This window comes from Rhipicephalus microplus, unplaced genomic scaffold (assembly GCF_043290135.1).
Source record: "Rhipicephalus microplus isolate Deutch F79 unplaced genomic scaffold, USDA_Rmic scaffold_12, whole genome shotgun sequence".
NCBI lineage: Eukaryota > Metazoa > Arthropoda > Arachnida > Ixodida > Ixodidae > Rhipicephalus > Rhipicephalus microplus.
The window spans coordinates 22,891,228-22,915,480 of NW_027464585.1; the positions used below are offsets into that span (position 1 = coordinate 22,891,228).

Below are 24,253 nucleotides of genomic sequence, written 5' to 3' on the forward strand. Positions count from 1 at the left end.
ATCTTATCAAAGTGAATTCAAGAACTGTAGTATTTGTGTGAATACTTGAACCGCAGGCCTACTCATTCAGGCTTAGTGCAAAGGCAATCACTGGACATTCTCTCTGTGCTGCCATGCTGTGGCTTATACATCGCTGCCTACACATTTCTGCAGTTGCGGCGAAGAGTCTTTAAGGGTATACCCAACGCAGTTCGAGCGGAAGTCTGGCTTCGGCTACTCGACGTGGCTCGCATCAAGGCTGAGCAGGAGGGCAAGTATTTGGTAAGAAAACTGCTTTTACTGGGTCGATTTGACCAAGAGAGCTTTGAAACATTAGTGGGGGAAATTTCATTCGTGAGCGTTGAGCTCGTGAGCATTCAACTCGCGAATGTTCATTCGTGAGTGTTAAACTCCTGGATGTTTGCGACACTTAAGCATGTTCGTGTGACAACTTTTGTACAAATGGATTTAGAATGTCTATTGTTCTACTGCATGCATTTGTCATTAAATGTCATGCTAATTTACTTCTTAAATATGGCAGCTAGGGGAACATGGAAGCTTGCGAAGAAAAATTTGTAAACAAGGGTTGTGTTGAGCCAATGTTTCGACAAGCGAACTTGTCTTCCTCAAGGCTAGAACAGATCCGATTTCTTTGGCGCTAGCATGTCTACGCTTCGTACCTTCTGCTGCATTCTAACAAAAGAGGGGGAAGGGCCACTTGTATGAGCAAAGCAGGAACAGGAATAACAGTCTCAGCTTTGCCGCAAAGGCGAAGCAATGAATGCAGTAGCAACAAATTAGAAGGTCATGTGGAAAATGGCAAGCAGATCGAAATGTGCCCCGTGTTTCTCACACACAATTAATAGATGAAGGGTACTCACAGGTACAGATGAACGCGAATAAGGGTCTCAGTTGATTCGCTGTGTCTGAAAAGTGAGCTCTTTTCGCAAACTAAGACTGCAAGGATTGCAGTGACATTTGTGCGGCCGGTAACTACAACATAATTGTTCCAGTGTAAGCCAATGGCCAGCCAAGACGTATGATCCTCCCCACCGCTAGATAATGGCACACGACTTGGCGTCCACCCCCTCCACTTCGTGGGGCAAACTACGCCTGGGAAATGATAGCGCGCGCTGCTGCATCGGGACAATGTAGTGACGCTCGCTGATTGCACCATCTTGCTGGTAATGCTAAAAACACGATAGTTGCCCCCCCCCCCCCCCCCCTGCCCCGCTGCGGTGGTCTAGTGGCTAAGGTACTCGGCTGCTGACCCGCAGGTCGCTGGTTCAAATCCCGGCTGCATTTCCGATGGAGGCGGAAATGTTGTAGGCCCGTGTGCTCAGATTTGGGTGCACGTTAAAGAACCCCAGGTGGTCAAAATTTCCGGAGCCCTCCACTACGGTGTCTCTCATAATCATATGGTGGTTTTGGGACGTTAAACCACACAAATCAATCAATCAATCATAGTTGCCCCCCCCTCCCCCCATAGATGCCTTTCACCAGCGGTAAGTGGTAAATATAAATAGCCTGCCGTTTAAACATTGAGGGACGTGCTCTTCCGTGACTCAGTGGTTAACGCCTCGCACGCACGTTTCAGAAGTCCCAAGTTTGATTCTGCGTGCCAGGGTCTTTTTCTGGATTTTTCTCTTTCTTGAGTTTTCATATATATAGATGCGTATACATATACGGTGAGTGACGGCGACGCCCCCGTCGAAGCGGACGCAGGCGGCAAAGTCCAACCAAGAGTGTCCATGTAATTGCTATCGCAATAAAAGAAAATAAGGAAGCGTTAGGGAGGTGAAGATACTCATGTTGTGAACCAGTTGGCAGAAATTGAATTGAATTGACTTTATTTCTTCTGTTTATAACAGAAAGGAAGCAGAAGCTAAAGGCCATGTGGCCTGACAAAGGCTTCTGCTCGTACGACAGTTTGGCACGCAGGCCATACATAGCGCAAGTCAATACAAAGTATACTGTACAGACATATTGCTCTGAATAGTCACGAAATTAAAAGAACATGTGTACAAAAAAATGGAAAAGCGAGAATAAGCACATTGTCTGTAAAGAAACTACAAAAAAATATTACATAATACACTGATAGGTCATTTTGCCCAAGTCAACAACTGAAATTTGCAATTCAGACACGGCAATTGAAAATACATACAGCAGCTTTGTCAGACAAATTCAGTATTTTGTGAAATGAGCAATGTTTTAAATGATTTACTTGGCGCTTCCATAACTTTGTTGTGAAATTCATGTATTCTACTGAGTAGTGAAGGTGCTTGGTAACTTTGTAACTGTTTGCCATAATTTGTTCTTATTTTTGGTGTTTTCAGATAGTGTTGCCTAAAGCTGTAACACGGGTTGGTGGGTGCATCCGTGATATAGTGTGTCATGTTTTGCTTGATATGTTGCATTAACTTGTAATAGTACACCTGATTTGCCTTTAACATAGAGTACTTGATAAAAAGAGGCTGTGTTCTAAAATTCTGTAAAGGTCCACGATAACCCTCAAATGCCCGTAGGACTCATTTTTGCAGCACAATCAGCTTCTTATAATTTTTTTTGTGTGGTTGTGCCCCACATTAATATGCATCAAGTTAGTCGGGAGTAAAATAGTGCGTAATACAACGAAATTTCCAGCCAAGAAGGAACCAAAGTATTCAATCTGTATAAGCAGCCAACAGTTTTACTTAATTCTGTTAAAGTTTTGTCTACATGTGTGTTCCAGGCCAGATCTTCCTGACACCACACTCCTAGAAATTTTTTACATTTAACCTTCTCGATTATTCTGTCATCAAAAACAATAGTCGCCTTGCAGTTTCGTGGTTTATTAGTTGGGGCAAATATCATGTATTTTGTTTTAGAAGTGTTCATTTGTAATTAGTTCTGTCGTAATCATGAAGAGAGTCGCTTCATATAGTATTTCAGCTTTGTCTCGAGATCTGGTATAGTGGCTGCTTTAAAGAAAATGTTAGTATCGTCTGCGTACAAAACTAATTGTGGTGACTCGGGGATATCACACAAGTCATTGATATACATGATGAACATCATAGGTCCAAGTATTGTACCTTGTGGGACACCCGTAGTGATTTCCGCGTAAGACGAAACATCTATATTTATGCTGACATACTGATATCGCTTTGTTAGGTAATTATGCAATAGTTTGAGTGCATTACCCCATATACCACACTTTTCAAGTTTATCAATTAATAAGTTGTGGCAAGCAGAGTCAAATGCTTTTCCGAGATCAACAAATAGACCTAATGTATACATTCGATTTTCAATATTTGATATTTATTGCATGTTTCATATTAAGAACAGCTTCTTCACAAGATTTCTTTTTCTGAAAACCGTACTGCATGTCACTGATTACATTGTACTTACAAAAAGAATTTCTGTAGTGTAACATTCAAGGCACTCTCAAAGACTTTTGATAAGACAGGTAAAACAGAAATGGGCCGGTAATTTGCCATAAGATGTTCATCCCCTCCTTTGTAGATTGGGCACACTCCTGCTATTTTTAGTAGATCGGGAAATATACCACTTCCGAACATCCTGTTTATGATATGAACTAAAATGGGTGCGATAATATTCACAATATATTTAATTGGTGCTGGTTTAACGCCATCATGACCAGCAGATACATTGTTTTTCACTTTAAGGAGTAGTTGAGTAACTTCAGCAGCTGTAACAGGCATAAGTATAATTGAGTTAGAGAGACGGGTACTGTTCACGATAGGTGTGGTCATATGTTCTTCCTTATTAGGATACTGCGCGCTAGAAACATAATATTTATTTAAAGCGGCTACTGCCTCCGTACCTGTCAACACTCCAGTGGGTGTTGTTATGCTGATGTCAGTGCTCTTTGTCTTCATGGCATTGAGCTCTCCGACTTCATTCCAGACTTTTCTAGGATCATTCTTTATCTTATCAAATAATTGTGTGTAATACCTAATTTTCACGTGCTTCAGTTCAGTATTCACCCTATTTCTAAATTTCCTAAAGTCACTAAACAGATCAGCACTTCTGCATTTTACAAACTTGTGATGCAATTAGTTTTTTGTCGTTATCATTTCTAACAAGTGGGTATTTATCTAAGGTTTGTGTATCTTCCTGTTCTTTCGGTTGCGTGGTTGTAGCAAAAATGCTTGGTCATAACAGTGGATCATTTTTTCAAAAAACAAATCGTACGCAGCATTTGGGTCTTGCTTTTCAAACACACATGACCAATCTGTTGACAGTATCAAAAAATGGAAAGTTTCCAATTCTATGGCATGAAAACTACAAGACAGTATTTCCTTTCTCCCTTCTCTTAGCTTACGAACATAAGGAATGAAGCAGAATATAGGCAGAGGATCACTTATCTCAGCAGATAGCTATCCAGCAACATAGTCAGTTGGGTGAATGTTAGATATACATATATCAAGCAGTGTACACGTTTGTACAGTGAGCCTGGTAGGTTCCGTACTTACATTTGCGTGCATGAATGAATTAATTAAACCAGAAAGCTGTTTAAATGATATGTCATAAGCCAGCATATTTATGTTTGCGTCACTCAATATGACAAAGGGGCAAGACGAATGGCTGAGGAAATTCAAAAGTTGTTCTAAGAAATTGGAAAAGGTGAGGTTGTTTCCTAATGGAGGCCGATATATAAGCACAATTGTGACATGCTCTAAGCGTATCATTATGCTCTCTACATCCCTCGTTACATAAGAAAATTCTTGAACTAGCTCATGAGCAAGGCATTGCTTAATATAGACTGCTACACCCCCACCTCTGCTGTTTGTTCTTACTAGACCGTGGTATTCATGTTTCACAATATGGGGGGTCTTCATTCATAGTGAGTTATGTTTCACAGTACAATAAGATGTGAAAATTGTGCGTTATTGACTTGTACAGGCAATTCAGTTTGTCCTCTGTTTTTAATAATCCACACATTAAGGCAGAAAAGTTCAAGTAGATGGCTATTAGGAACTAATTTATTCAACGATGGAATATCGTAATATGCACTCTCCATTTAATGAAGCTAAGTTTAATAAAGATACAACGTAATGCTCATGCCTCCATTTTTTCAAAGTCTTCCAAGCTGGCACTTCTAACTACCGGGGAGTTTTTGTCCTTTCGTATGAACACTTTGCCGCCAGCCGTCCACACGAACCGCCATTTCAGTTCCTTTTTCTTTTCTACGATCGCACCAAGAAGTCGTTTACTGTACTGAGTAACGTGTCCGTTGACGAACACCTCGATGATTGTTTAAATCCCAGTGCTGTCGTGTCTATTTTTGCTTTCTTAGCTTTGCTGAGAAAGGCACTCCTCTTGGTTCTGCGAACAAAATGAACAATTATGTTTGCCTGGTCATGTCTAGCAGTAGGCACATGGCGGCAGATGTCAATATCAGCCTCCGAGACTTCTTTTTAGGGGCAGAGCTCCTTAAGGCGTGGGTCTGTCTATCCTCGGCGTATGTATGTAGCCACCTCTAGTTTGTAATAGAATCCATATGCTGATGGCTGATGGCGCACACTTGGAGTTGCGGGATGGATAAGGCCGCCTCTAGTTATAATAGAATCTGTTCGCTGTTGGCGCGCGCTCGGAGTTGCCCGATGGATAAGGCCGCAGAGCGTCGAGCGCGCAAGGCGGCGGCAGCGCGTGCTCGCAGACAGAATCCCGATGTGCAAGCCCGCCAGGCAGAAGCGCTCCATGAAGCTGCGCGACGCCATTGCCAAGATTCTGCCGCGAGAGCGTGAGGCCGAAGCGTGTCGTCTGGCTGCGTGACGCCGCCTCCAAGATCCCAGCGTTCGAGAACGAGAGGCCCAAGCGTCATGGAAACGGCGCGAGGACCTTGTCGTATGCGAATACACGAAGCGGCAGGGCTGCGGCGCGAAGAGGATCTCCAAAACGTCAGAGAACGGGAAGCAGCGAGAAAGCGCGCGTATCGGCAGGCAGACCCTGATGCAGTGAGAGCTCGTGAGGCGTCTGCAAAATGCATCAGGCGAGCTCAGCCCGCAGGTGCTGACGCGCGCTTTAAGCGAAACTTTCTAGAAATTACGTTCGGACACAGTTGCAGTGTGTGCGGCAGATTGTGGTTCTCAAACAGTCTAGTCACAATATCTTCCATCAAGAACGACCAGTTTCGCGCCAATGCCATCGCCGTGCTGCAGCACGAGTATATATACACAGTGTTTCTCACGTCTTTCTTGATGATGTAGTGGGCGAACTTTCACTGAAGAGCCACGGTTTTACAGATGATTTCCCCCTAAGGAGCTTCGCCCACTCATCATCATTCACCCCGTGGATATGCTGTGATTTTTTTAATCAACCCCCCCACCTCCCCTTTGCGACACTATGGATAGAGGTTCGCCATCAAGTGGGATTCCCTTTGTTTCAATGTTGTTGGCACCTTGGTATTGTTCTAGTTCCTCAATTCTACATGAAAGCTTAGCATTCTCGGCGCGAAGATCTTGGTTTATTTTTAGAACCTGCTGTATTTCTACTTTCAGCTCAGCCACTTCTTGTAACTCTTCTTTTATACTTCTCAAGTCTGCCCTGAGTTGCCGTCTCAAATTCTCAAAGGCCTTAGCCTCCTTAGACATTACAAAACACAAGAAATCCTTACGAACAATCAAACAAGTTCACAAAAAACGGAAACTGACAAGTTTGGCAGCAGTGCACAGTTTATGTATTATTGGCTTAATAAGAAATTTACTGCTCACGTGCAAAAAGCAGAGGCAAAGTTTAGGCGCTACTCCTTAGTGCACCGCCGCCGAAGTTAACAATGGCAGGTTTGAAATTCCTAGACAGAGGGCTTAACTTGCACTGGTTTTCTTTGTGTATCTACTATGTAACCAATCTATTCTAGAGTTCCTTTAGAAATGTTTATATCTACTGCCTAGAGTGTCTTGAACTTGGGAATAAAGTATAATTCTGTATATTTTCTGGCTCTTGAGGACCAGAAGTTTCATTGAAGTATATAGAGTTTGAGTTAGTCTAAATTGTGTCCTGCTACATCAAAATCCTGTGCCACTCATTCCTCTGCCGTGACCGTGCTATGGCCGTTTAATCTAACATTAACAGGCGGCCCTGTTTCGCAATGTACTGTTTATGAGATTATGAGCATTCAATTACGTAGATAGCGTTTTCACTAGTGCAGGTAAAACTAGATTTTATATGATGCACTTCTGGTACCTTTCACTTTCATGTCATCTTGAAGGTATTCACAATTCCTGCATCTCAGACAAGAGCAAGGTCTTATTTGGGCAGAAGAATGAGAGTGTACCTTTGTTTGCACTAACATGTCTTAAATTTCTCCTTGCAATGTTGTAGGCCCGTGTGCTCAGATTTGGGTGCACGTTAAAGAACCCCAGGTGGTCTAAATTTCCGGAGCCCTCCACTACGGCGTCTCTCATAATTATATAGTGGTTTTGTGACGTTAAACCCCACATATCAATCAATCAAATCAAATTTCCCCTTGCGGCGATGCATGACCTTTGGTACTTTGGCAAACACTTTTCTAAGCCCCGCCGTGGTGGTCTAGTGGCTAAGGTACTCGGCTGCTGACCCGCAGGGCGCGGGTTCGAATCCCGGCTGCGGTGGCTGCATTTCCGATGGAGGCGGAAATGTTGTAGGCCCGTGTGCTCAGATTTGGGTGCACGTTAAAGAACCCCAGGTGGTCAAAATTTCCGGAGTCCTTCACTACGGCGTCTCTCATAATCATATAGTGGTTTTGGGACGTTAAACCCCACATATCAATCAAACACTTTTCTAAGGCGCTCGTTGCTTGCCAGTATTGGATAATACTTATGAAAGATATTTTATATGTTTGGGAGCTCATTCAGTTGTTTGGTTATAAATGCTGGAGACTGGTTTTGTTGTGAGACAGGCAGGGTTTTTTTTTCTTTTGCTAGTATTGTTTTCTTGTCTTAGTTTATGCTTCATTGTAGACCTTGTTTAAGTTGTTTTGCGGGTAGTTTCTTTCAACTAATGTTTCCTTTAGGTTACTCAAGTGGTGAATGTATCCACCCTCGTCGCTACAGATCCTTCTTATACGCCTCGCTTGTCCAACGAAAATTCCCTGTTTGCAGTTTCGCAGGTGGTGACTAGTGTAATCTAGGTATTGTAGGCTGTATATCGGTTTTCTGTAAAGCGTCGCCTTTAATTTTCTTGCTTCAATAGATACTGTCGTGTCTAGGAAGTCAATTTCATTGGAAGAATCGTGCATGGTAAATTTAATACTAGAGTGAAACTTGTTACAGTGATCAATGAACGCGTTTAGTGCCCTTATGCCATGTTCACATGTATGGTCTCAGCTTAGACAAAATTTTGCTCCCAAAAAAGCACATTAAAATGCTTACATTTGAAAAACTGCATTCTCTACAATAAAAATGACTGTTTGAAATCGGCACGCAAACATATCCGCAAAAAGTTACAGCTAGAACGGTCAAGAAAACTAAAATAAATGTATTATAAGAGCAGCATCTCCCCTTAGATTTTAACATTTAGTGCACTTAAAACTGGTACATATTATTACGGCGTGTATGTGCCGGACTGAGAAGAGGGATTAGAAGTGTGGGCGTAGAAAGAAGGTCTCTCGGAGCAGCTTTGTCCCGTGCGGTCTCACCATCCGAGCCTTCTTTTCTTAATAAACCCCTGCAACCTTACTTCAAACATAAGAATATCAACGATGTCTAACTGAGTTAGTGCAGCTTTACATGGTTAGTCTGCTGGCACCATGAAATTGAAAAAGTGTTGTTCAAAACTTCAGCCCATCAGTTTGCCCAGAAAAAGCACGTGTGCTCCCTTTGCATTTTTAATGTGACATTTGACTCACTACCCGTGTGCTCCACATTTGCAGGAGATGCGAGAGCGTGCACGCATGTGGTCCCCAGACATCCGACAGATTGACTTGGATGTCAACAGGACGTACCGAAACCACATCATGTTTCGGGAGCGCTACAGCGTCAAGTGAGTGCTCAGATACTTGCGAAGAGACGAAAACACTGAAAAGTAAAACCAACTTGTCGCGTGACATTTTTTTAGAAAGCTAGTAGTAGGTCAGTGCTAATGTAATCAGTACAACGTCAGTTTCGCTGCACAGGGCTGGGCAAGCATACTTGGTAATTGTATTGTGATATGGTGCGATATGATAAATGATTCTTCGGCAACAAGTATTTGAGGGAGAGATACAAGATACAACCGCAATTATTGTATGTACTATGACACTTCAAGACGCATTGAAACATTTGAATATGTTCAAGACGCATTGAAACAATTGAAGATGTGTTAGCATATAGATCGATAGAATAGTACTGAGAGGAAAACGGCATCAAAAAGGGGACAAAGAAAGAATTATCAGTGGTCAGTCTTTGTTCGTTTTGTTTTTTGCACTGTTCCCCCCTCAGTATCGTGTACAAACTTGCCCTTCAAGTCACCCTTCTGTGATAGAAACGAGCAGCAAAAGCATGGGCACAAAAATGCATACCTGGTAAAGTGAAATGCAACAGATGGGACGGAAAAGTGAGACAGCAGGAAAACTCGCATTGCAGTGAATAAGTGGGAGAAAAAAACTAAACAGAGAATGTGATAATGTATGGTATGCAAAAGGACAGATTAAACAAAAGCGCTTAGGCTAACAGTTAGACTGATGACTAAAAAAGCCCTCTCAGTAAATACAGCAGAGAAAAAATGACTGCACCGAGACATCTTTTGTGAGGTTAATGCTTGTCCTGTTACATCTAGCATTGGTGCCGTTGCGATAGATGTTAGAATTTCATTTGTGTATCTCATCATGTCCTCTTGAGGCTCAAATTGTGATGCACTGTTTACCAACTTGTCAAATTCATGTAATTTCAAGGCGCTCAATACAGTTGCACCCGAATATAACGAAATCGATAAATTCCCGGAAAAATTTGTAATGAAGATGATTTGGTGGTATGGAGGTTCAGTATGAAAATAAACATGCAAATCAAACAAAAAAGGGGACTGAAGGCAGAGCTAACCCAAAACACTTATTTGGTGGTAAAAAAACTGCATTATTATTGCGATAGCAATTGTATGGACACTCCTGGCAGGTTTTTGCTCTCTCTGCCATGTTCCGTAACAAGTTTAAATTGATAACATGCCCACACGCATCACAACTTTCTCGAGACGGTTAAGGCGCACGAGCGCTGCTGAAGCTCAGATCAAATGAGCTGGCCCATCTCTATTGCCTGGAAGGCGCATAAGATAACATCACCAGCGTGTTTGAACTGCTGTAGAATGCTCAAACAGAAAGGGAGAGAGTGAGAGAAACAACTTTATTGACGGCATAGCAAGGTCTGTAAACTTAATTTGCCGATGGTTTGAAGGGAGGTGGCCAAAAGCTTGCCACGACCGTTTCGGCCCAGTTAACCACTTCTGCCTGAAGACGGTAGTCAGCTGACGACAGGAGCGACTCCGACGCCTCGAGGGAGGAAGCTGGCAGTATTGTTCTAGGTGGGGGGTTACCCTCGCATTCCCAAAGGATGTGGTTGTGGGTAGCTTTCATGCAGCTGCAATGTCAGCAGTTTGGTGTAATCTCTTCTGGATAAACTTTAGACAGCCGATGAGAGCTCGGAAAATACTCTGTTTGGATTTGCCTCCAGATCCTGGCCTGTTTCCTTGACATATCTGCATGCGGAGCCGCGTATGTCTTGCGATTCTCTCGATAATAGACTGTAATTTCGTTATATGTGGTGATCCCTTCCTGCGGGAAGTCCAGGGTGGAGGGGTCCATGTCCCGGTTGATTAAACCTCGGGCTAAGCGATGGGCCGTCTCATTCCCTGGATTCCTTGCTTGAGCGGGCCCCTATAAGTTGTATTTTATTGTCTCGTTTCTTATTTTTGATAATGTTGGCCGCGATTGGCCCAACACAGCCAGTGGTAAACTTCATGATCGCTCTTTTCAAATCACTCAGGATGGAATTGATAGCCGGAATTGAGGTGGCCAGCACGATCGCGGCATCTTCTGCCTCTAAATGCCGAGGCCGTTTTTACGGTGGCTGCAGTAATAAGTTCCCCTTTGCCGGTCACCTCGCATATGGTGTAACGGTCTCTCGCTTGTCAAGCGGCGTCAACATACAGAACGTTCGGGCGATCCTGAAATTGTTTTGCGATGTTTTCTGCTCTTGCGTTTCGTCTCTCGTCATGTATTCCTGCCGGCATATTTTTGGGCAGGGGTTTAACTATAATGTCTGCGCCAGTTGCAGCTGCCAGGAAAACCTTGTTGTTGAGCGTGCAACAAGTGCGTCGTCTGAGACGGTTGAGTATGTGCAAGTCTGCTTTGGTTCGTAAGAGCCTTTCTTCTTGTGCCGTTAAATGCCCCTCTATTAGTTTCTCCACTGTGTTGTGGATACCGAGGCGCAGTAGTTTTTCTGTGCTTGCGTATCTGGGAAGTCCTAGGGCACATTTATATGTTTCTCTAATTAGGGAGTTTAGTTTTTCCACGCCATTCTTTTTGAGTTAGTAATAGGGGAACAAGTAGGTGACTCGACTGATTACAAAAGCGTGGATTAACTTGCATAGGTCGGATTCCTTCATTCCCTGATTTTTCGTTGCCACTCCCCTTAGAAGCCTTGTCATTTGCTGTACGGATGCCTGTAACTTGTTGATAGCTTCTGTGTTATAAATGTTATGCTGGATGAGCGTTCCTAAATCCCTGACTGTGCGAACAGAGGGGACAACGTTCCCATTTACTGTGATATCGATTGCGGAGCGCGCTCCACTGTAGGGGTCATCCTTCTTGTTTTTGGTTCTAATTACTAAGAGCTCGGTGTGGTGTTTGCGAAAGACGTAAGAAGCACCGGCAGCACCACCGTACAAAAAGACGTTTATTACGCAACATATCGAATATATACAAAAAGGACAGACGCGCCCTCTGGGGGTGAAAGAACACAAAGTAAAAACCGAAACTGAATATAACATACTCCCTCCCTTATATGTAGTGATTAGTTATTAGTAAGTGTTAGTAAGAAACCCCTATGCATGCACTGTACATTTTACACGCTGTATACAAATACATATTTACACTACATACACACTGTGTTTTATACACACAGGCAACTAGTGGGTCTGATAGTCCTTGAGCCAGACCGGTGGCCGACGCTCTTGGGACAGCCGATGGGGATGCTGCACGGCCGGAGATGGTAATGAGCTTGTAGAGCTCTGTAGTACGCCAGGAGACCGCGATTGCGGCCCAGGAGAAGGCGGCTGCAGCATGGCAGGCTCCGGTACAGGCAGTTGCGGATCAGGAGCAGGCGACTGCGGTACGGCAGACTGCAGTACGCCAGGAGGCGGCGGCTGCGACCCGGGAGAAGGTGGCGGCGGCAGGGCAGGCTGCGGCACTTGAACCGGAAGCTGTGGCGGAGGTAGCTCCGAACGTTGGTATGGTGGACTCGTGCCCCTCTCAGAAACCAGGGAAAGCTTGGAGGCGTTCCATGTGCGGCCGTCTGCAAGTCTGAAAGAGACAGGTCCCCTCCTCCCTGACACCTCAGTTGGCGAGGAAAAGGAGCGATCCCCCTTGAAGCGAACGGACGGCTTCTTGGTACGAACGAAATTACCCACAGCTATCTTTGGCTGCTTAGCAGCTCTCCTGCGGTCCGTGTACTCCTTACTGCTTTGCTGTTGAAGCCGGACCTTTTGGCGCAGTCGTGCCAGTTCCTTTGCTGGGTTTTTTGCAAACGCTGGTGCCGAAAACCCCACATCATCCAATCTGGTTCGGGGCATTCGCCCATGCAGCAGTACTGCTGGGGCAACTCCAGTAGTAGCCTGTGGAGTATAGCGGTAAATAGAGAGGTAGTCCGTAACTGCTTGTTGGATAGGTCTCCTTTCGAGGAGTGAAACCTGGATGAAGTTCTTCAGAGTTTGATTGAACCTCTCGACTTGCCCATTCGCCTGGGGGTAATATACAGACGAATGAGACAGCTTGATGGCTCGGTTTTGAAGAAAGGTTACAAATTCACTTGAAGTGAACTGCGGCCCATTGTCGCAAACAATCTCTTCCGGGTATCCTTCACGGGCAAGAACACTGGTTAAGAAGTCTCTCACGGTGCTTGTGGCCACTTCGCTGCAGAAATATATCTCTGGCCATTTGGAATGGTAATCGACCAGTGTTATAGCAAATTGGCTATTGTGAGGTGCATGTTCCAATGGGCCAACAATGTCTAGGCCCAGTTTCTGCCATGGCCTTTCAGGCCAGTCAATAGGCTGCAATGGCGCTGGCGATGTTTTGGCAGACTTATCTGCCTCCAGGCAGATGTGACAGTTTTTCACGGCAGATTCAGCTTGCTTGTCCATTCGTGGCCACCAGAATAGATCACAGTCGCGGCTTTGTGCGCTTGATGCCCGGATGCGCCTCGTGGGCAACGGCGATGAACTGAGCCGTGAATGAGGACGGAACAACGAGGCGTTCTGCGCGCAGTAGAAGGTCATCAACAACAGAAAGTTCTTCGCGCACAGAGTAGAAAGGTTTTGCCTCCTCTGGTATGGACTTTTGTGGTGGCGAAGAACCGAGCACGAACGACTTGACCGTTTGCAGACAACCATCGTTGAGGACGGCTTGCTTGAATTCTTCCTTCGTCATGCAAGCCGACTCGACCAACGACACAATTTCTTCATCCTTGGCCAGCTGTGCCTGCGCGGCAGGAGCTGGCAGCCGAGAAAGAGCATCTGCCACTGTGTTGGTGGACCCCTTGCAGTACTCGACAGTGAAATTGTAGCATAGGAGTCGGGCATTCCAGCGTGCGATTCGAAGTGGCCTTCTGCCACGTCCTTGCGAAGACGGCAACGATACCAACGCCTGATGGTCCGTTCGAATCTTGAAATGGTGACCCCAAAGGTAAGTGTGCCATCGTTCGTACGCTCAAATGCATGCCAACGCTTCGCGTTCGCCGACCGAGTACTTTCTTTCCGCTGGTGACAAGGTACGAGACGCGAAAGCCACTGTGCGGAGCTCATGGCCATTTTGCTGCTGCAGAACGGCTCCCAGCCCACAGTCAGAAGCGTCGGTCGACACGATGACTGGAAGTGATGGATCGAACATGTGGAGAACTGTACTTGAAGAAAGCATTTCCTTGACCCTCCGGAAACTGCTGTCTTCTTTGGCTGACCAGATGAGTGGCTCATTCTTGCGAAGCAGATCGCGCATAGGCTCGACCGGCATAGGCTGGGCCAAGCGGGGAACAAACTTGGAATAGTATTCTACAAGACCCAGGAATGAACGGAGGGCAGCAACATCTGTTGGCACTGGAGTGTTAACTACCGAGTCTACTTTCTCTGGAAGCGGCGAGATACCTTGTGCAGTGACCTTATGCCCTAGGAAAGAAAGTTCTGGAACGTCGAAGAGGCATTTGTCGTTCAATTTCAGGCCTGCGTACTTGACTTTCTGCAAGACCTTTGTTAGGTTCAAAAGATGTTCTTCTGCACTTTTCCCAAAGACTATGACGTCATCAATGTAGAACAACACACCAGGGCAGCCATCCAGAATTGTGGCCATCATTTTCTGAAATGCCGCTGCGGCAGAAGCTAACCCAAAGCAAACTCTCTTGAACCGAAAAAGTCCTTCATGCGTGATGAAGGCTGTCAGGTCCCTGCTGTCAGGGTGCAAAAGAACCTGATGGTAGGCAGAAGCCAAGTCAAGTTTTGAGAAGTGTGTCGCGCCTACCAAGGAATGAAGGAGTTCCTCTGTATGAGGCAACGGGAAGCTGTCTGGTACAATAGCCTTGTTAGGCTCCTGGAGGTCAACACAAATTCTGATGGTGCCATCTTTTTGTCAACGACAACAATGGGCAAAACCCATTCAGAAGCATCGATGCGTTCGATGATGTCAAGGCTCAGCAACCTGTGAAGTTCATTTGACACTGGTTCCCGAAGTGAATATGGAAGACGGCGCAGCTTCGAAGATACCGGCTGCACGCCTTGCCGAATCTTGACACGATGTGTGAACCGCTTAGCAAGACCCAACTCGGGACTGAAAAGTGAACCGAAGTCGTGTTCCAAGGCTGGCGGAAGGTTTGCTTGCCTGGGTTACTCTATTGACTGCATCGGAATGTGACAAGGTGTCGGGTCATTAACACGCGGCGGCGGGGCAACGGACGTGTGCAGGCACTCAAGAGTGGAGCCCTGTATTCGAAGATTTAGGACCTTAATGCCGTCAAGGCCAATCAGACAAGTTCCTTGGTGAACGATGTAGAAAAGAAGTGGGGCAGAGTGCCCTTTAAACTGAATGTCTGCCTGGAAACAGCCTAGCACGGAAATTGGGCGCTTCGAATAGTCAAACAAAGTGACATGCGGAGCTGGCAGGAGCAAACCGCTTTGAAAATGTTGGTGAAATTCTTGCTCTGATAGAATTGAAACAGACGACCCTGAGTCAACAAGGAATGACAACTTGACATCCGCTACGCGTACTTGTATGTAAATTGCGCTGGGAGTGGGATGCTGCACAGTCAAAACTTGCTCAGAACTTCCCCCTGACAAAGCATCGTCATCGATGCCAACTTCACGAATCCTGCCTTGCATTTGACGCTTGCGGTTGCATACTTTCTGAAAGTGGCCCTTGATACCACAAAACAAACACTTCTTTCCCTGCGCAGGGCACTGTGACGCTGATGCGCGGTGATTCCGCGAGCCGCATCGGAAACAGTGTAGTGAAATGGACCGGCTATCTCTGTCTCGCCGAGGGGGGGCGGGGCCCCTGCGGCGCACGCGAACCGCTAGCGCTTGGAGAGTTTTGCTGAAAATGCGCTTTTGGCTGGAAATTGAATTTTCGCGAAGAATGCGAATACTGGGAAGGACGCCGTACAGAAACAGGCTCGACCGAAGCAGAAAATTCCTTCACCTCTTCAGCTGCTTGCTCAAACTGAAGAGCGATCCGCACTGCGCTCTCGAACGAAAGGGAGGAACCCTCGAGCAGCAACCGTTCACGTACGCGGTTGGAAGCAACGCCGGCAACAAATCGGTCCCGCAGAGCATCATCTTGTGAAGCGAACGAACAATGCGAAACGAGCTCCCGTAAAGCAGCAACAAAGTCATGAACGGACTCGCCTGCGTGTTGGCTGCGGCGGTGGAAACGATGACGCTCGACGACGACGTTACCCGACGTGGAAAACTGCTGCCGTAAGGCAATGAGTGCAGCCTCGTACTCGTCAGTAGCGGCCGCAGGAGGCTTCTCTTGTACTTCCGGTGCTGCGGCGCTTGCTGGTGCTGCGGCATTTGACCCTGCAGGTAAAGTCCGGTAAACACGCTGCCCTTCTGCCCCCAAACAATGCAGAAGAATGGCCTTGCGTCGCGCTGGTGGGAACTCAGCTGCTCCGGACGCTAGAAGGTAGACTGTTAAGGTTTGCTCCCACTCCTCCCATGGAAGTGACGGCCGGCCGGGCGTCGGGGGAACGGCGGCGGCGGAGCAAGGCCGGAGAAACTTATGGCGGGGCGGACCCGGACGGCACTCGATGCCGAAGGTAGCTTGACGTGTTTATCCCATCCTCGTCGCCAATGTGGTGTTTGCGAAAGACGTAAGAAGCACCGGCAGCACCACCGTACAAAAAGACGTTTATTACGCAACACATCGAAAATATACATAAAGGACAGACGCGTCCTCTGGGGGTGAAAGAACACAATGTAAAAACCGAAACTGAATATAACACTCGAATTTGTTGGGAGAACAACAAAGGCCCACTTTCCTTACGTACTCCTGCACAGTGTCGGCGGCTGTTTGCAACGCGTCACAGATTTGTCCATCTGAGCCTGTGCAGGTCCATATGGTAACATCATCAGCATACAGTGAGTGCCTAATGTGTGAGATCTAATCCAAGAGAACGGGCAGGCCACGCATGGTAATGTTAAATAGGAATGGTGATAACATGGCTCCTTGTGGAGTGCCCAGTGTTCCAAAGGTGATTTTGTCGCTTTTCAGGTCACCAATGGTTAGTTCAGCTGTGCGTTCATGCAAAAAAGTTCCGATATAATTGTAAGTGCGACTGCCGACGGCCAGGTTGTCAAGTACAGCAGCATGGGACACATTATCAAATGCTTTAGTGATATCCAGGCCCAGGATGGTCCTGGTGGCCGCTGTGTGTCCAGGATTTAATATATCATTGTGAAGTTGTAGCATTATATCCTGTGTGGATTATTCCTGGCGGAATCCTATCATCGGGGGGTGGGGAGGGGGGGAGGAGGTCTCTCAGCTCTGCATAAGCTGTTAGTCATCGTAGAATTGCGTGTTCCATTACTTTCCTTAAAGGTGATGTGAGGGAAACAGGCCGAAGATTTTCCAGACAATGTCTTGCCCCGCTTGGGAATAAATTTACTCGTAAATGTTTCCAACTTGGCGGTAGTGTCCCAGACGCCCAATGTTTGTTCATAAGGTCGGTAATTGCCATAATAGACTTATCGTCTAGGTTACGCAGTATTATGTTGGAAATTTTATCATCTCCTGGGGAAGCCGTTGTACGATTACAGTCGAGCCCACATATAACGGCCCCACTTAAAACAAAATTTCGCTTAAGACGAGCAATATCCGTGTGACCTTAAAAATATACATTGGTTCAATGGCACAAAATTGCACTTGCAACGAACGTCTCCGAGCGCCGCTAATGGGTTACAGCGAATGGAGTCAGCGCTCTGCCGACTTCCTGGGAAACCACTTTCGACCATGGATCAGGCATCGGCGAGGTGCCCATACATTGTTATTGTTAAACGCCCCTTTATTTAGTTGCCGCTCTACCCGACCGCTTTTTGTTACGCACGCTTCCGTCCTTTATCCTGCCACTACTCTGAGCAACCAGCATCGCTAGACGAGGCCCCTGTTTTCACACTGCCACCGATATTTCGAAGACCAGTCGGCCAGCTATCATGTTTTTGATCACTGGTACTGTCGTTGGTGTCACCGGCCTGGAGTGACCAGATCATTTGCCAACATCGTCGACCACGGACTGTATTCGATCGTCTGCGTCTAGTGCATGTGCGTTCACTACCCCACCGACTCTGATAATTTGCGATTCATTTCATGTTGACGACTTGTTCCTCACTTCGCACTCTGTTTAGCATGCCCTCCGCACGCGTGCGGACGCGCGAAAATGGCTGTTAATTTGCGCGGAACAAATCGCGAAATATCAAAGTTGGTAAGGCCACGCAAACCCGCCGGCGCAACAAAATGATTTTTTGACCAAGGCCACCGATTCTTTGAACACCGCCACGCGCACCAATCCAGGCGGCCGTGATTTTACCTCTGCGCACGCAGGCACTACTCTTTCAAGTTTTTCTAGGAGCGAGTTGTGGGTTTCACAGACCTTTCAAGCAAGCTACCCAACCTGCCTCCTTCCCGTGTGTTTTGGTTTTCAACGCCGCCCTCCCGCCGCATCCTCCCCTCTCTTCACTCTATCGCAACTCCTTGCCCTTCTACTCTCGCAAATATGCTCTCCTCTTTTGATCCCTTCGCCCGTGCAAGCCCTTCGCCCGTCTCCATCGCTCCGCGACGCCAGCCGCGCTGGCTCGAGTTAATTTCGTTTTCTCACTAGAAACAGGTCTAGAGCTGTTCTATGGGTTCTGGCATGCATGTCGCGTGTGTGCGTCTTGCTTGCTCTTGGTGTGCGTGTTTGGTCAGTATGGCAGACGGGAGGGCTTGCACGCTTTTTTCTGCCACTCAACAAAACGTCGAAATTGTGACCGCTTGGCTTGAGCGTAATCTGCGCAGTAGGTGCCGCATTGTGGAGCGCTTGCTCATAACTGTTGACCACCTGGCAGCCAACTTGCCGCGTCGGGGGTCTTGGTATTCAGCTGTGGAGATGGTGAATATTTCGTGGGCGGCGGCGACAGCTACATGCGCGCGAAACTGTTTTTGCGAGGCCGACTTCGTCTACATCGAGTCTGATGCCGAGCCTGAAGCTTCCGAACAGGATCACTCCGGCAGTGATTTGTGGCAGCGCGTCGTCGACTCCAACCTGGGAGAACGGGTGGGACATCTGTTGCGATGGTTTAATCATGTCCGATGATGGTGCTGACACTGCGGAACCGTGCACGGATAAGGGCATCGTGAATGAAGTACGTGGCGAGAGCGATTTGGAGGAATCGGGTTGCAAAAACGACGAAACTTTGGAGCCAGTGCCTCATGCAGCTTATGCCTCATGCAGCTTATGCCACGGGCCTCGGCGAACGAGCGCCCTGCCATTTTAAATGAACTCAAGACCGCCCTCATCGCTTCTGCTCTTCGAAAGACATGCATCACGAACTTTTTGGGCAAAAAAAGTTTGTGTGTTCACTCCCAACTTTCTTAAAAGCAGTGTTTCATTTACTACGAACTTGGGATACAGCGAACGTATGCCGCGTCAGGCTCAGGTTTGTTATAAGCAGGCTCGACTGTACTATTCAAAACAGCACGAATTTATGCCTCGGTTATATCTCGATCTAGCTCATGGTTAGTATTTCTGGAGTATTCAGGCATTTGTGACGTGTCTGCCTGTGTGTTTAAATACCTGTTTTGCAGTTCTTGCACAAATTTATGCTTGGTGCCTGTGTATTTGTAAACGAGCTGGTGCATTTTATTGTGCGACAGGCTTTTAGTCTGTTCAGGATCCAATAAGTGCCTGTAAAGCGGCCAGGTGTTATTTCCTAGCTCACTGTTAAGCCTGTCGCATAGCTGATGCCATTGTGTTTGACTAAGTTTTTTTGAGTACTCCTCGATGTCCCTGTCAAGTTGCCCTAATCAGCGTTTCAACTTTCAATTGTGCTTTTGGCGGAGCCATCGGTGATGTATACTGGGCTGTGCTTCCCACAGGTGCACAAATTTTGAGTTCGGGATGGGGCTGTCCCGCTCTATTGGGGTTTCGCATGTAGCCTGTTTAGCATCATTAGTGAGATTGGTATTCCACTTATTGAGATCTTCGATAGTTATGGTTAAGCGCTTGTCTATCAGGAATCAAAAGACACCCCATTTCGTGTGTTTAGTAGTGAATTTTGTTCTTTTGCAGCCTTTAGTAGGTACGCTTCCTAACTGTCGTTCAGTGCTTTCCCACATAACTGTGTAAGCGTTTTTAACAAGTGTAGATGGCTGTGTTGCGACTGACGCTATTCCCCATCCTGGTTGGCCAGTCGGAGAGCGTGAGTAGGGTAGGACCCAAGTCCCTAATCGTTTCCCATAGTTTAGTGCCCTTGCGGTCACATTTTGGGTAGCCCCATTCGGTATGTTTGGCATTAGTCACTCATCATTATCAGCTGTGAGTGACCCGGTATTCTGCTAACTTTTCTTAGAAGGGAGGCAACGTGGGTACTAGTATCTCTAGATGGACTATACAAATTTAAAACGTATACGCTGCTATCTGAGCGTTTGTGAGGGAGAAGTTCTACGAGAAGTTCTATGTTGCATATTACATGTAATGTTAAATTGCCGTGAGATTGCGTTGCACCACTATGGCAGTTGTCGGTTGCTTTTCGGCAGGGGTAAATTCGTTGAATGCGACATCCAGACAGTTCCGCAGGGTAGCCTGTCTTCTGTAATGCAATTATATTAGAGGACTGGTCGGCGAATTGGAGGTGAAATTGCAAAGCTGCCTGCTTGTTGCCGCAGCTCCTGCAATTCCACTGCCAGAAGAGCGTGCTAGTCGCGTTGGCCATCTTTTCATGAATATGGCGTTGCCTTGATAGATTGGGTTGAGGGCATTTTGGGACTTTTCTTAGCAATGGGCTGCGTGGGAGTTGAGGACGATGTATGTGATGTGATTACGGCTGCAGCTGCACTCTCGGTCAGAGTTGGAAGTGAATCTAAGCGAGCTGTAAGGTTAGCGAGAGCCATACCAAGAGCACCGATACTCTCAGTGAGCTGTTGGTTTTGAGTTGTTTGCTTCCTAGACATTTTGTCGAATAGAAATTCTAGCCTTTCAATTGGATCATTGATTTGTGAGACGTTCGGGTCTGCGGTGGTAATTACGGCTGTTGGTTCGGCAGCCTTATGTTTCGTGCCCCTGGCCGCGTCTACATCTATCGTTGCAGTGTTTTCATTTTGCGCGACACAGGCCACGATCTGTTCGGTACTGTTCGTAATAGTGGTGCTAGCGGGCACTTGTTTGCGTTCCATTTGTTTAATTTTATCGTTGGCGGCTGCCAATTGTTGTTGCAATAGTTTGACCTGTTCTGCCAACTCCCTCACCTGTTGGTTTTCGAAGGGTTGTGTCTGTGGCTGTTGCTGCTTGTCTGTCTGCCTAGCAACGCTCTTTGCGGGTGGGACGGCAGGAGGTCTGTTGTGGTGATCCCTGGTCTTTCACGGGAATCGGAGCGGACACAGTTGTCAGGTCCGGTAGCGCTGATGCTCCTTCCAACAAGCGGCGTGAAAGATTCTTGATAGTTCTTATTGTCAGTAGTAGTACTCTCGGTCTGGCAGTCGGAAAGGTGCCGAGTTGCTTCGGTGCTCTTGTTATTTCCTGGAAGCTTCCTTTTCAGGAATCAATATTTACAGTTGCGACTGCTGGTTAGGTGGCTGCCTTTACAAACTAAGCATTGCGCTGGGCTAGTGAGTTCTTTGCTGTCGGTAGGTTGCGGGTGGCTTTCGCCACTGCGACGACAGTTATCTTGTTTCGTCTTCGGACACGTGTTGGTCCTATGACCAGTTTGTCTGCAATTGTAGCACGCCTCTACCCGTTCTCTGAAGGGAAATATCAAGAGCGTGAAAGCAAGGTAGCCGACATGCTTGGGTAGGGTATGACCAGCGATGGTTAAGACGAAATGTCTGGTCTTTCCCAGTCGCCGAGCCCTTACAATGTCAATAGTTGGATTGCGGGCACGAAGCTCGTTGAAGATCTGTTCATCACTTTCGAAGCTGTGCGCATTGAATATTATGCCTCTAACAGAGCTGTCGGGTACAGGGGCATACACAGCCATGGCACAGGATTGGTCGGCAATTTTCAGTTGGGTAATCTTCAGGTAAGTAAGTCATTGCACGGTTCTCATTAGGTGTGCTGACAGTTGTTGGTCGGATGAATGCGCATCTGGCTAGTGTGAAAGACTGCGGGTGAGTCGAATTCGGCAGCGGCGCATAAGGCTTCAGAGAGGCGGGCTGGTCCCAGATCGGCTAGGTGTAGTGAACCCTGCGGTCGCAGGACTATTTTGTAGTCTTCCGGTGGTAACCGGGACAGTGGGCATCGCTTTGGAGCCGGTGGTGGCTGTGCACGGCTTGCCGCGCTAGGTGTCGGTGGTAACATTGTCGGCCGCGTCTGAGCGCTGCTCGAGATCAGGACAGCGATATCGGCATGGCCAACGCTGTATGTGACCATGATCAGCGTATGTGACCATGACCTTGATGAAGAGCATGGTATGCTCCTCATCAGTTATTGGCATTCCTGTTACGACAACTTTCATTTTCCTGTCTGGGACGCGCTCTGGAAGCGAACACTGACAGAAAAAGGCGGCGTCTTGTGGCAACGATGCCGGAGTTAGGGTAAGCATGGCGGCCTAGCGTAGTCGGGCATGATGCGCTGCATTCACAGCAGCAGAACGACTTGCCGGTGTGAAGTGGTGATTTCCAACGGTGCCTGGCGTCGTCTTGGAGTGTTGGGTCACTTTTCAGACGTATAAAAAGGAATTTGTGGCGATGCAGCAAGGTGGAAATGCAGAGTCCTTGCGAAATGTGTCCGTGAGCTCTGGCGATCACAGCGCCTCTTCTTCTTCAAAAATAAAAGGAAACCTTTCCTCGTGAGCGAGCATGAAAAAAAACACGGGGTAAGGGGGGTAGCTATAGTATTAACAACAATGATTTTAAGGGTGGTCGTGATTGTTGGCGTGCGTGCTATCTCCGCAAGTATCAGCTGTGCGCTTTCAACACGAAAAGACTGTATGAAAAGAGCACTTCTCCTTGGAGCGGCAGTGTTTGCTCAAACCAGCGTTTTGTAGGAGTTTCGCAATGTCGAATTCAAAAGAGTTGGCTGCCAGCCTTACTTTGTATAACTTTACAATATCTTGCTATCGCGTTCATTCCAGTGCATTCAATGTGCTGTTGTGCATTCCAGTGCATTCAATGTGCTGTTGTGTTGTCAGAACTAATCTGCTAATCGCCAAAGCTACGAGCCTGCGAACTTGCGGCACAGCACAAGACGGAAGCGCGTGAAGAGCCGACCTCCGAAGATCCGTCATCACCGTGGTCTTGTAGAATTTTCATGAGTATCTAATTTGACATATCCTCGGTGGTAATGACATGGTTGTCCGCGTTTAGAAAAAAGCAAAGCTGAACGTTGGTGGGGGCCATATCATGCATGTGCAGTGAAATCATGCATATGCGCATGGTGTGTAAAACGAAGATGCGAACGACATAGACGCAGATACTGCGGAAAACTATTCGGTAAAGAGCCCTCTATAAGCAGCGCGGCCCGACATATGTGAAGCTAACTAAAGGCGTCGCATTGCCAACGCAAATGTATTTTCTTTTTGGTTTAAAGAGAGGGGGTAGGCACTCGGCACATGCTCTCGCAGCGGCAAGAACGACTGCAACGTTGTCTCGTGGGGCGCAAGCTCGCCTGCCCGCCTCGCCCTTCAACCGCGCACAATAACGAGCCCTTGCTCTCTTATAATGCGCCGTGCACGCAGCCAATGCTTCGAGCTTTGTTGGTGGCAAATGCATGCTTGTACCAGAAGGCCGAAATCCGGGGTGAAATTCCTGGATTGTCTGTGGAGAAAATTCGTTATATTGTCGCATCATGGAAAGAACAGGACACAAGGCTTCATTTCGACGAGAACAGCGAGGCTCTATTCGCACACAAGCGCGAAACGCAAGAGCAAACGCGCGACGTCGTTTTTTTTCGAAAAAGGCCAGAAACTGCCACTCACGATGCTGGCTTCTTCCTCTTCTGTTGTGCTTATGGCTTATAACCGTAACATTAGCCTCCCTTCCAAGAAGGCATCGTCCCGATGCTTCATCATTATGGTGGCAGGGTTTGCAGTCACTTGCAGCCAACGGGCTCATTCGGACAAATAAGGCTTCATCCAAACCACGTGCACAACTTCTGGTGCGTGTCTTTGATGCCTTTAACCATGTGGACTCTTGGGAATAACCTCATAGTTAACACCACTGAGACGCCCAGGGACTCTATACGGCCCGAAGTACTGTCTTAAGAGCTTCTCTGAGAGGCCACGACGACGAACTGGGGTCCAGATCCAAACTTTCTCTCCTGCCTCATAGGAAACTGGTCTGTGGCGAAGATTGTAGCGCCTTGTGTCATAGTCCTGGTGGCGACGAATACATACGCAGGCAAGTTGTCGGGCTTCTTCAGCAAGCTGAGTTACG

The 24,253-nt window shown here is 47.0% G+C and overlaps 1 protein-coding gene and 1 pseudogene across 3 annotated transcripts in view; one reads left to right on the plus strand and one right to left on the minus strand.

Annotated features, from left to right (window-relative positions):
* Positions 1–24,253, plus strand: part of LOC119166692 (USP6 N-terminal-like protein) — a 138,150-nt gene that overhangs the window by 15,406 nt on the left and 98,491 nt on the right. For all 3 annotated transcript variants that reach the window (XM_075882405.1, XM_037418013.2, XM_075882406.1), the window contains 2 exons: positions 154–261; positions 8,834–8,943. In XM_075882405.1, the coding sequence (XP_075738520.1) occupies positions 154–261; positions 8,834–8,943 (218 nt within the window). The remainder of the gene's footprint in view (positions 1–153; positions 262–8,833; positions 8,944–24,253) is intronic.
* Positions 15,653–16,556, minus strand: LOC119166695 (uncharacterized; annotated as a pseudogene).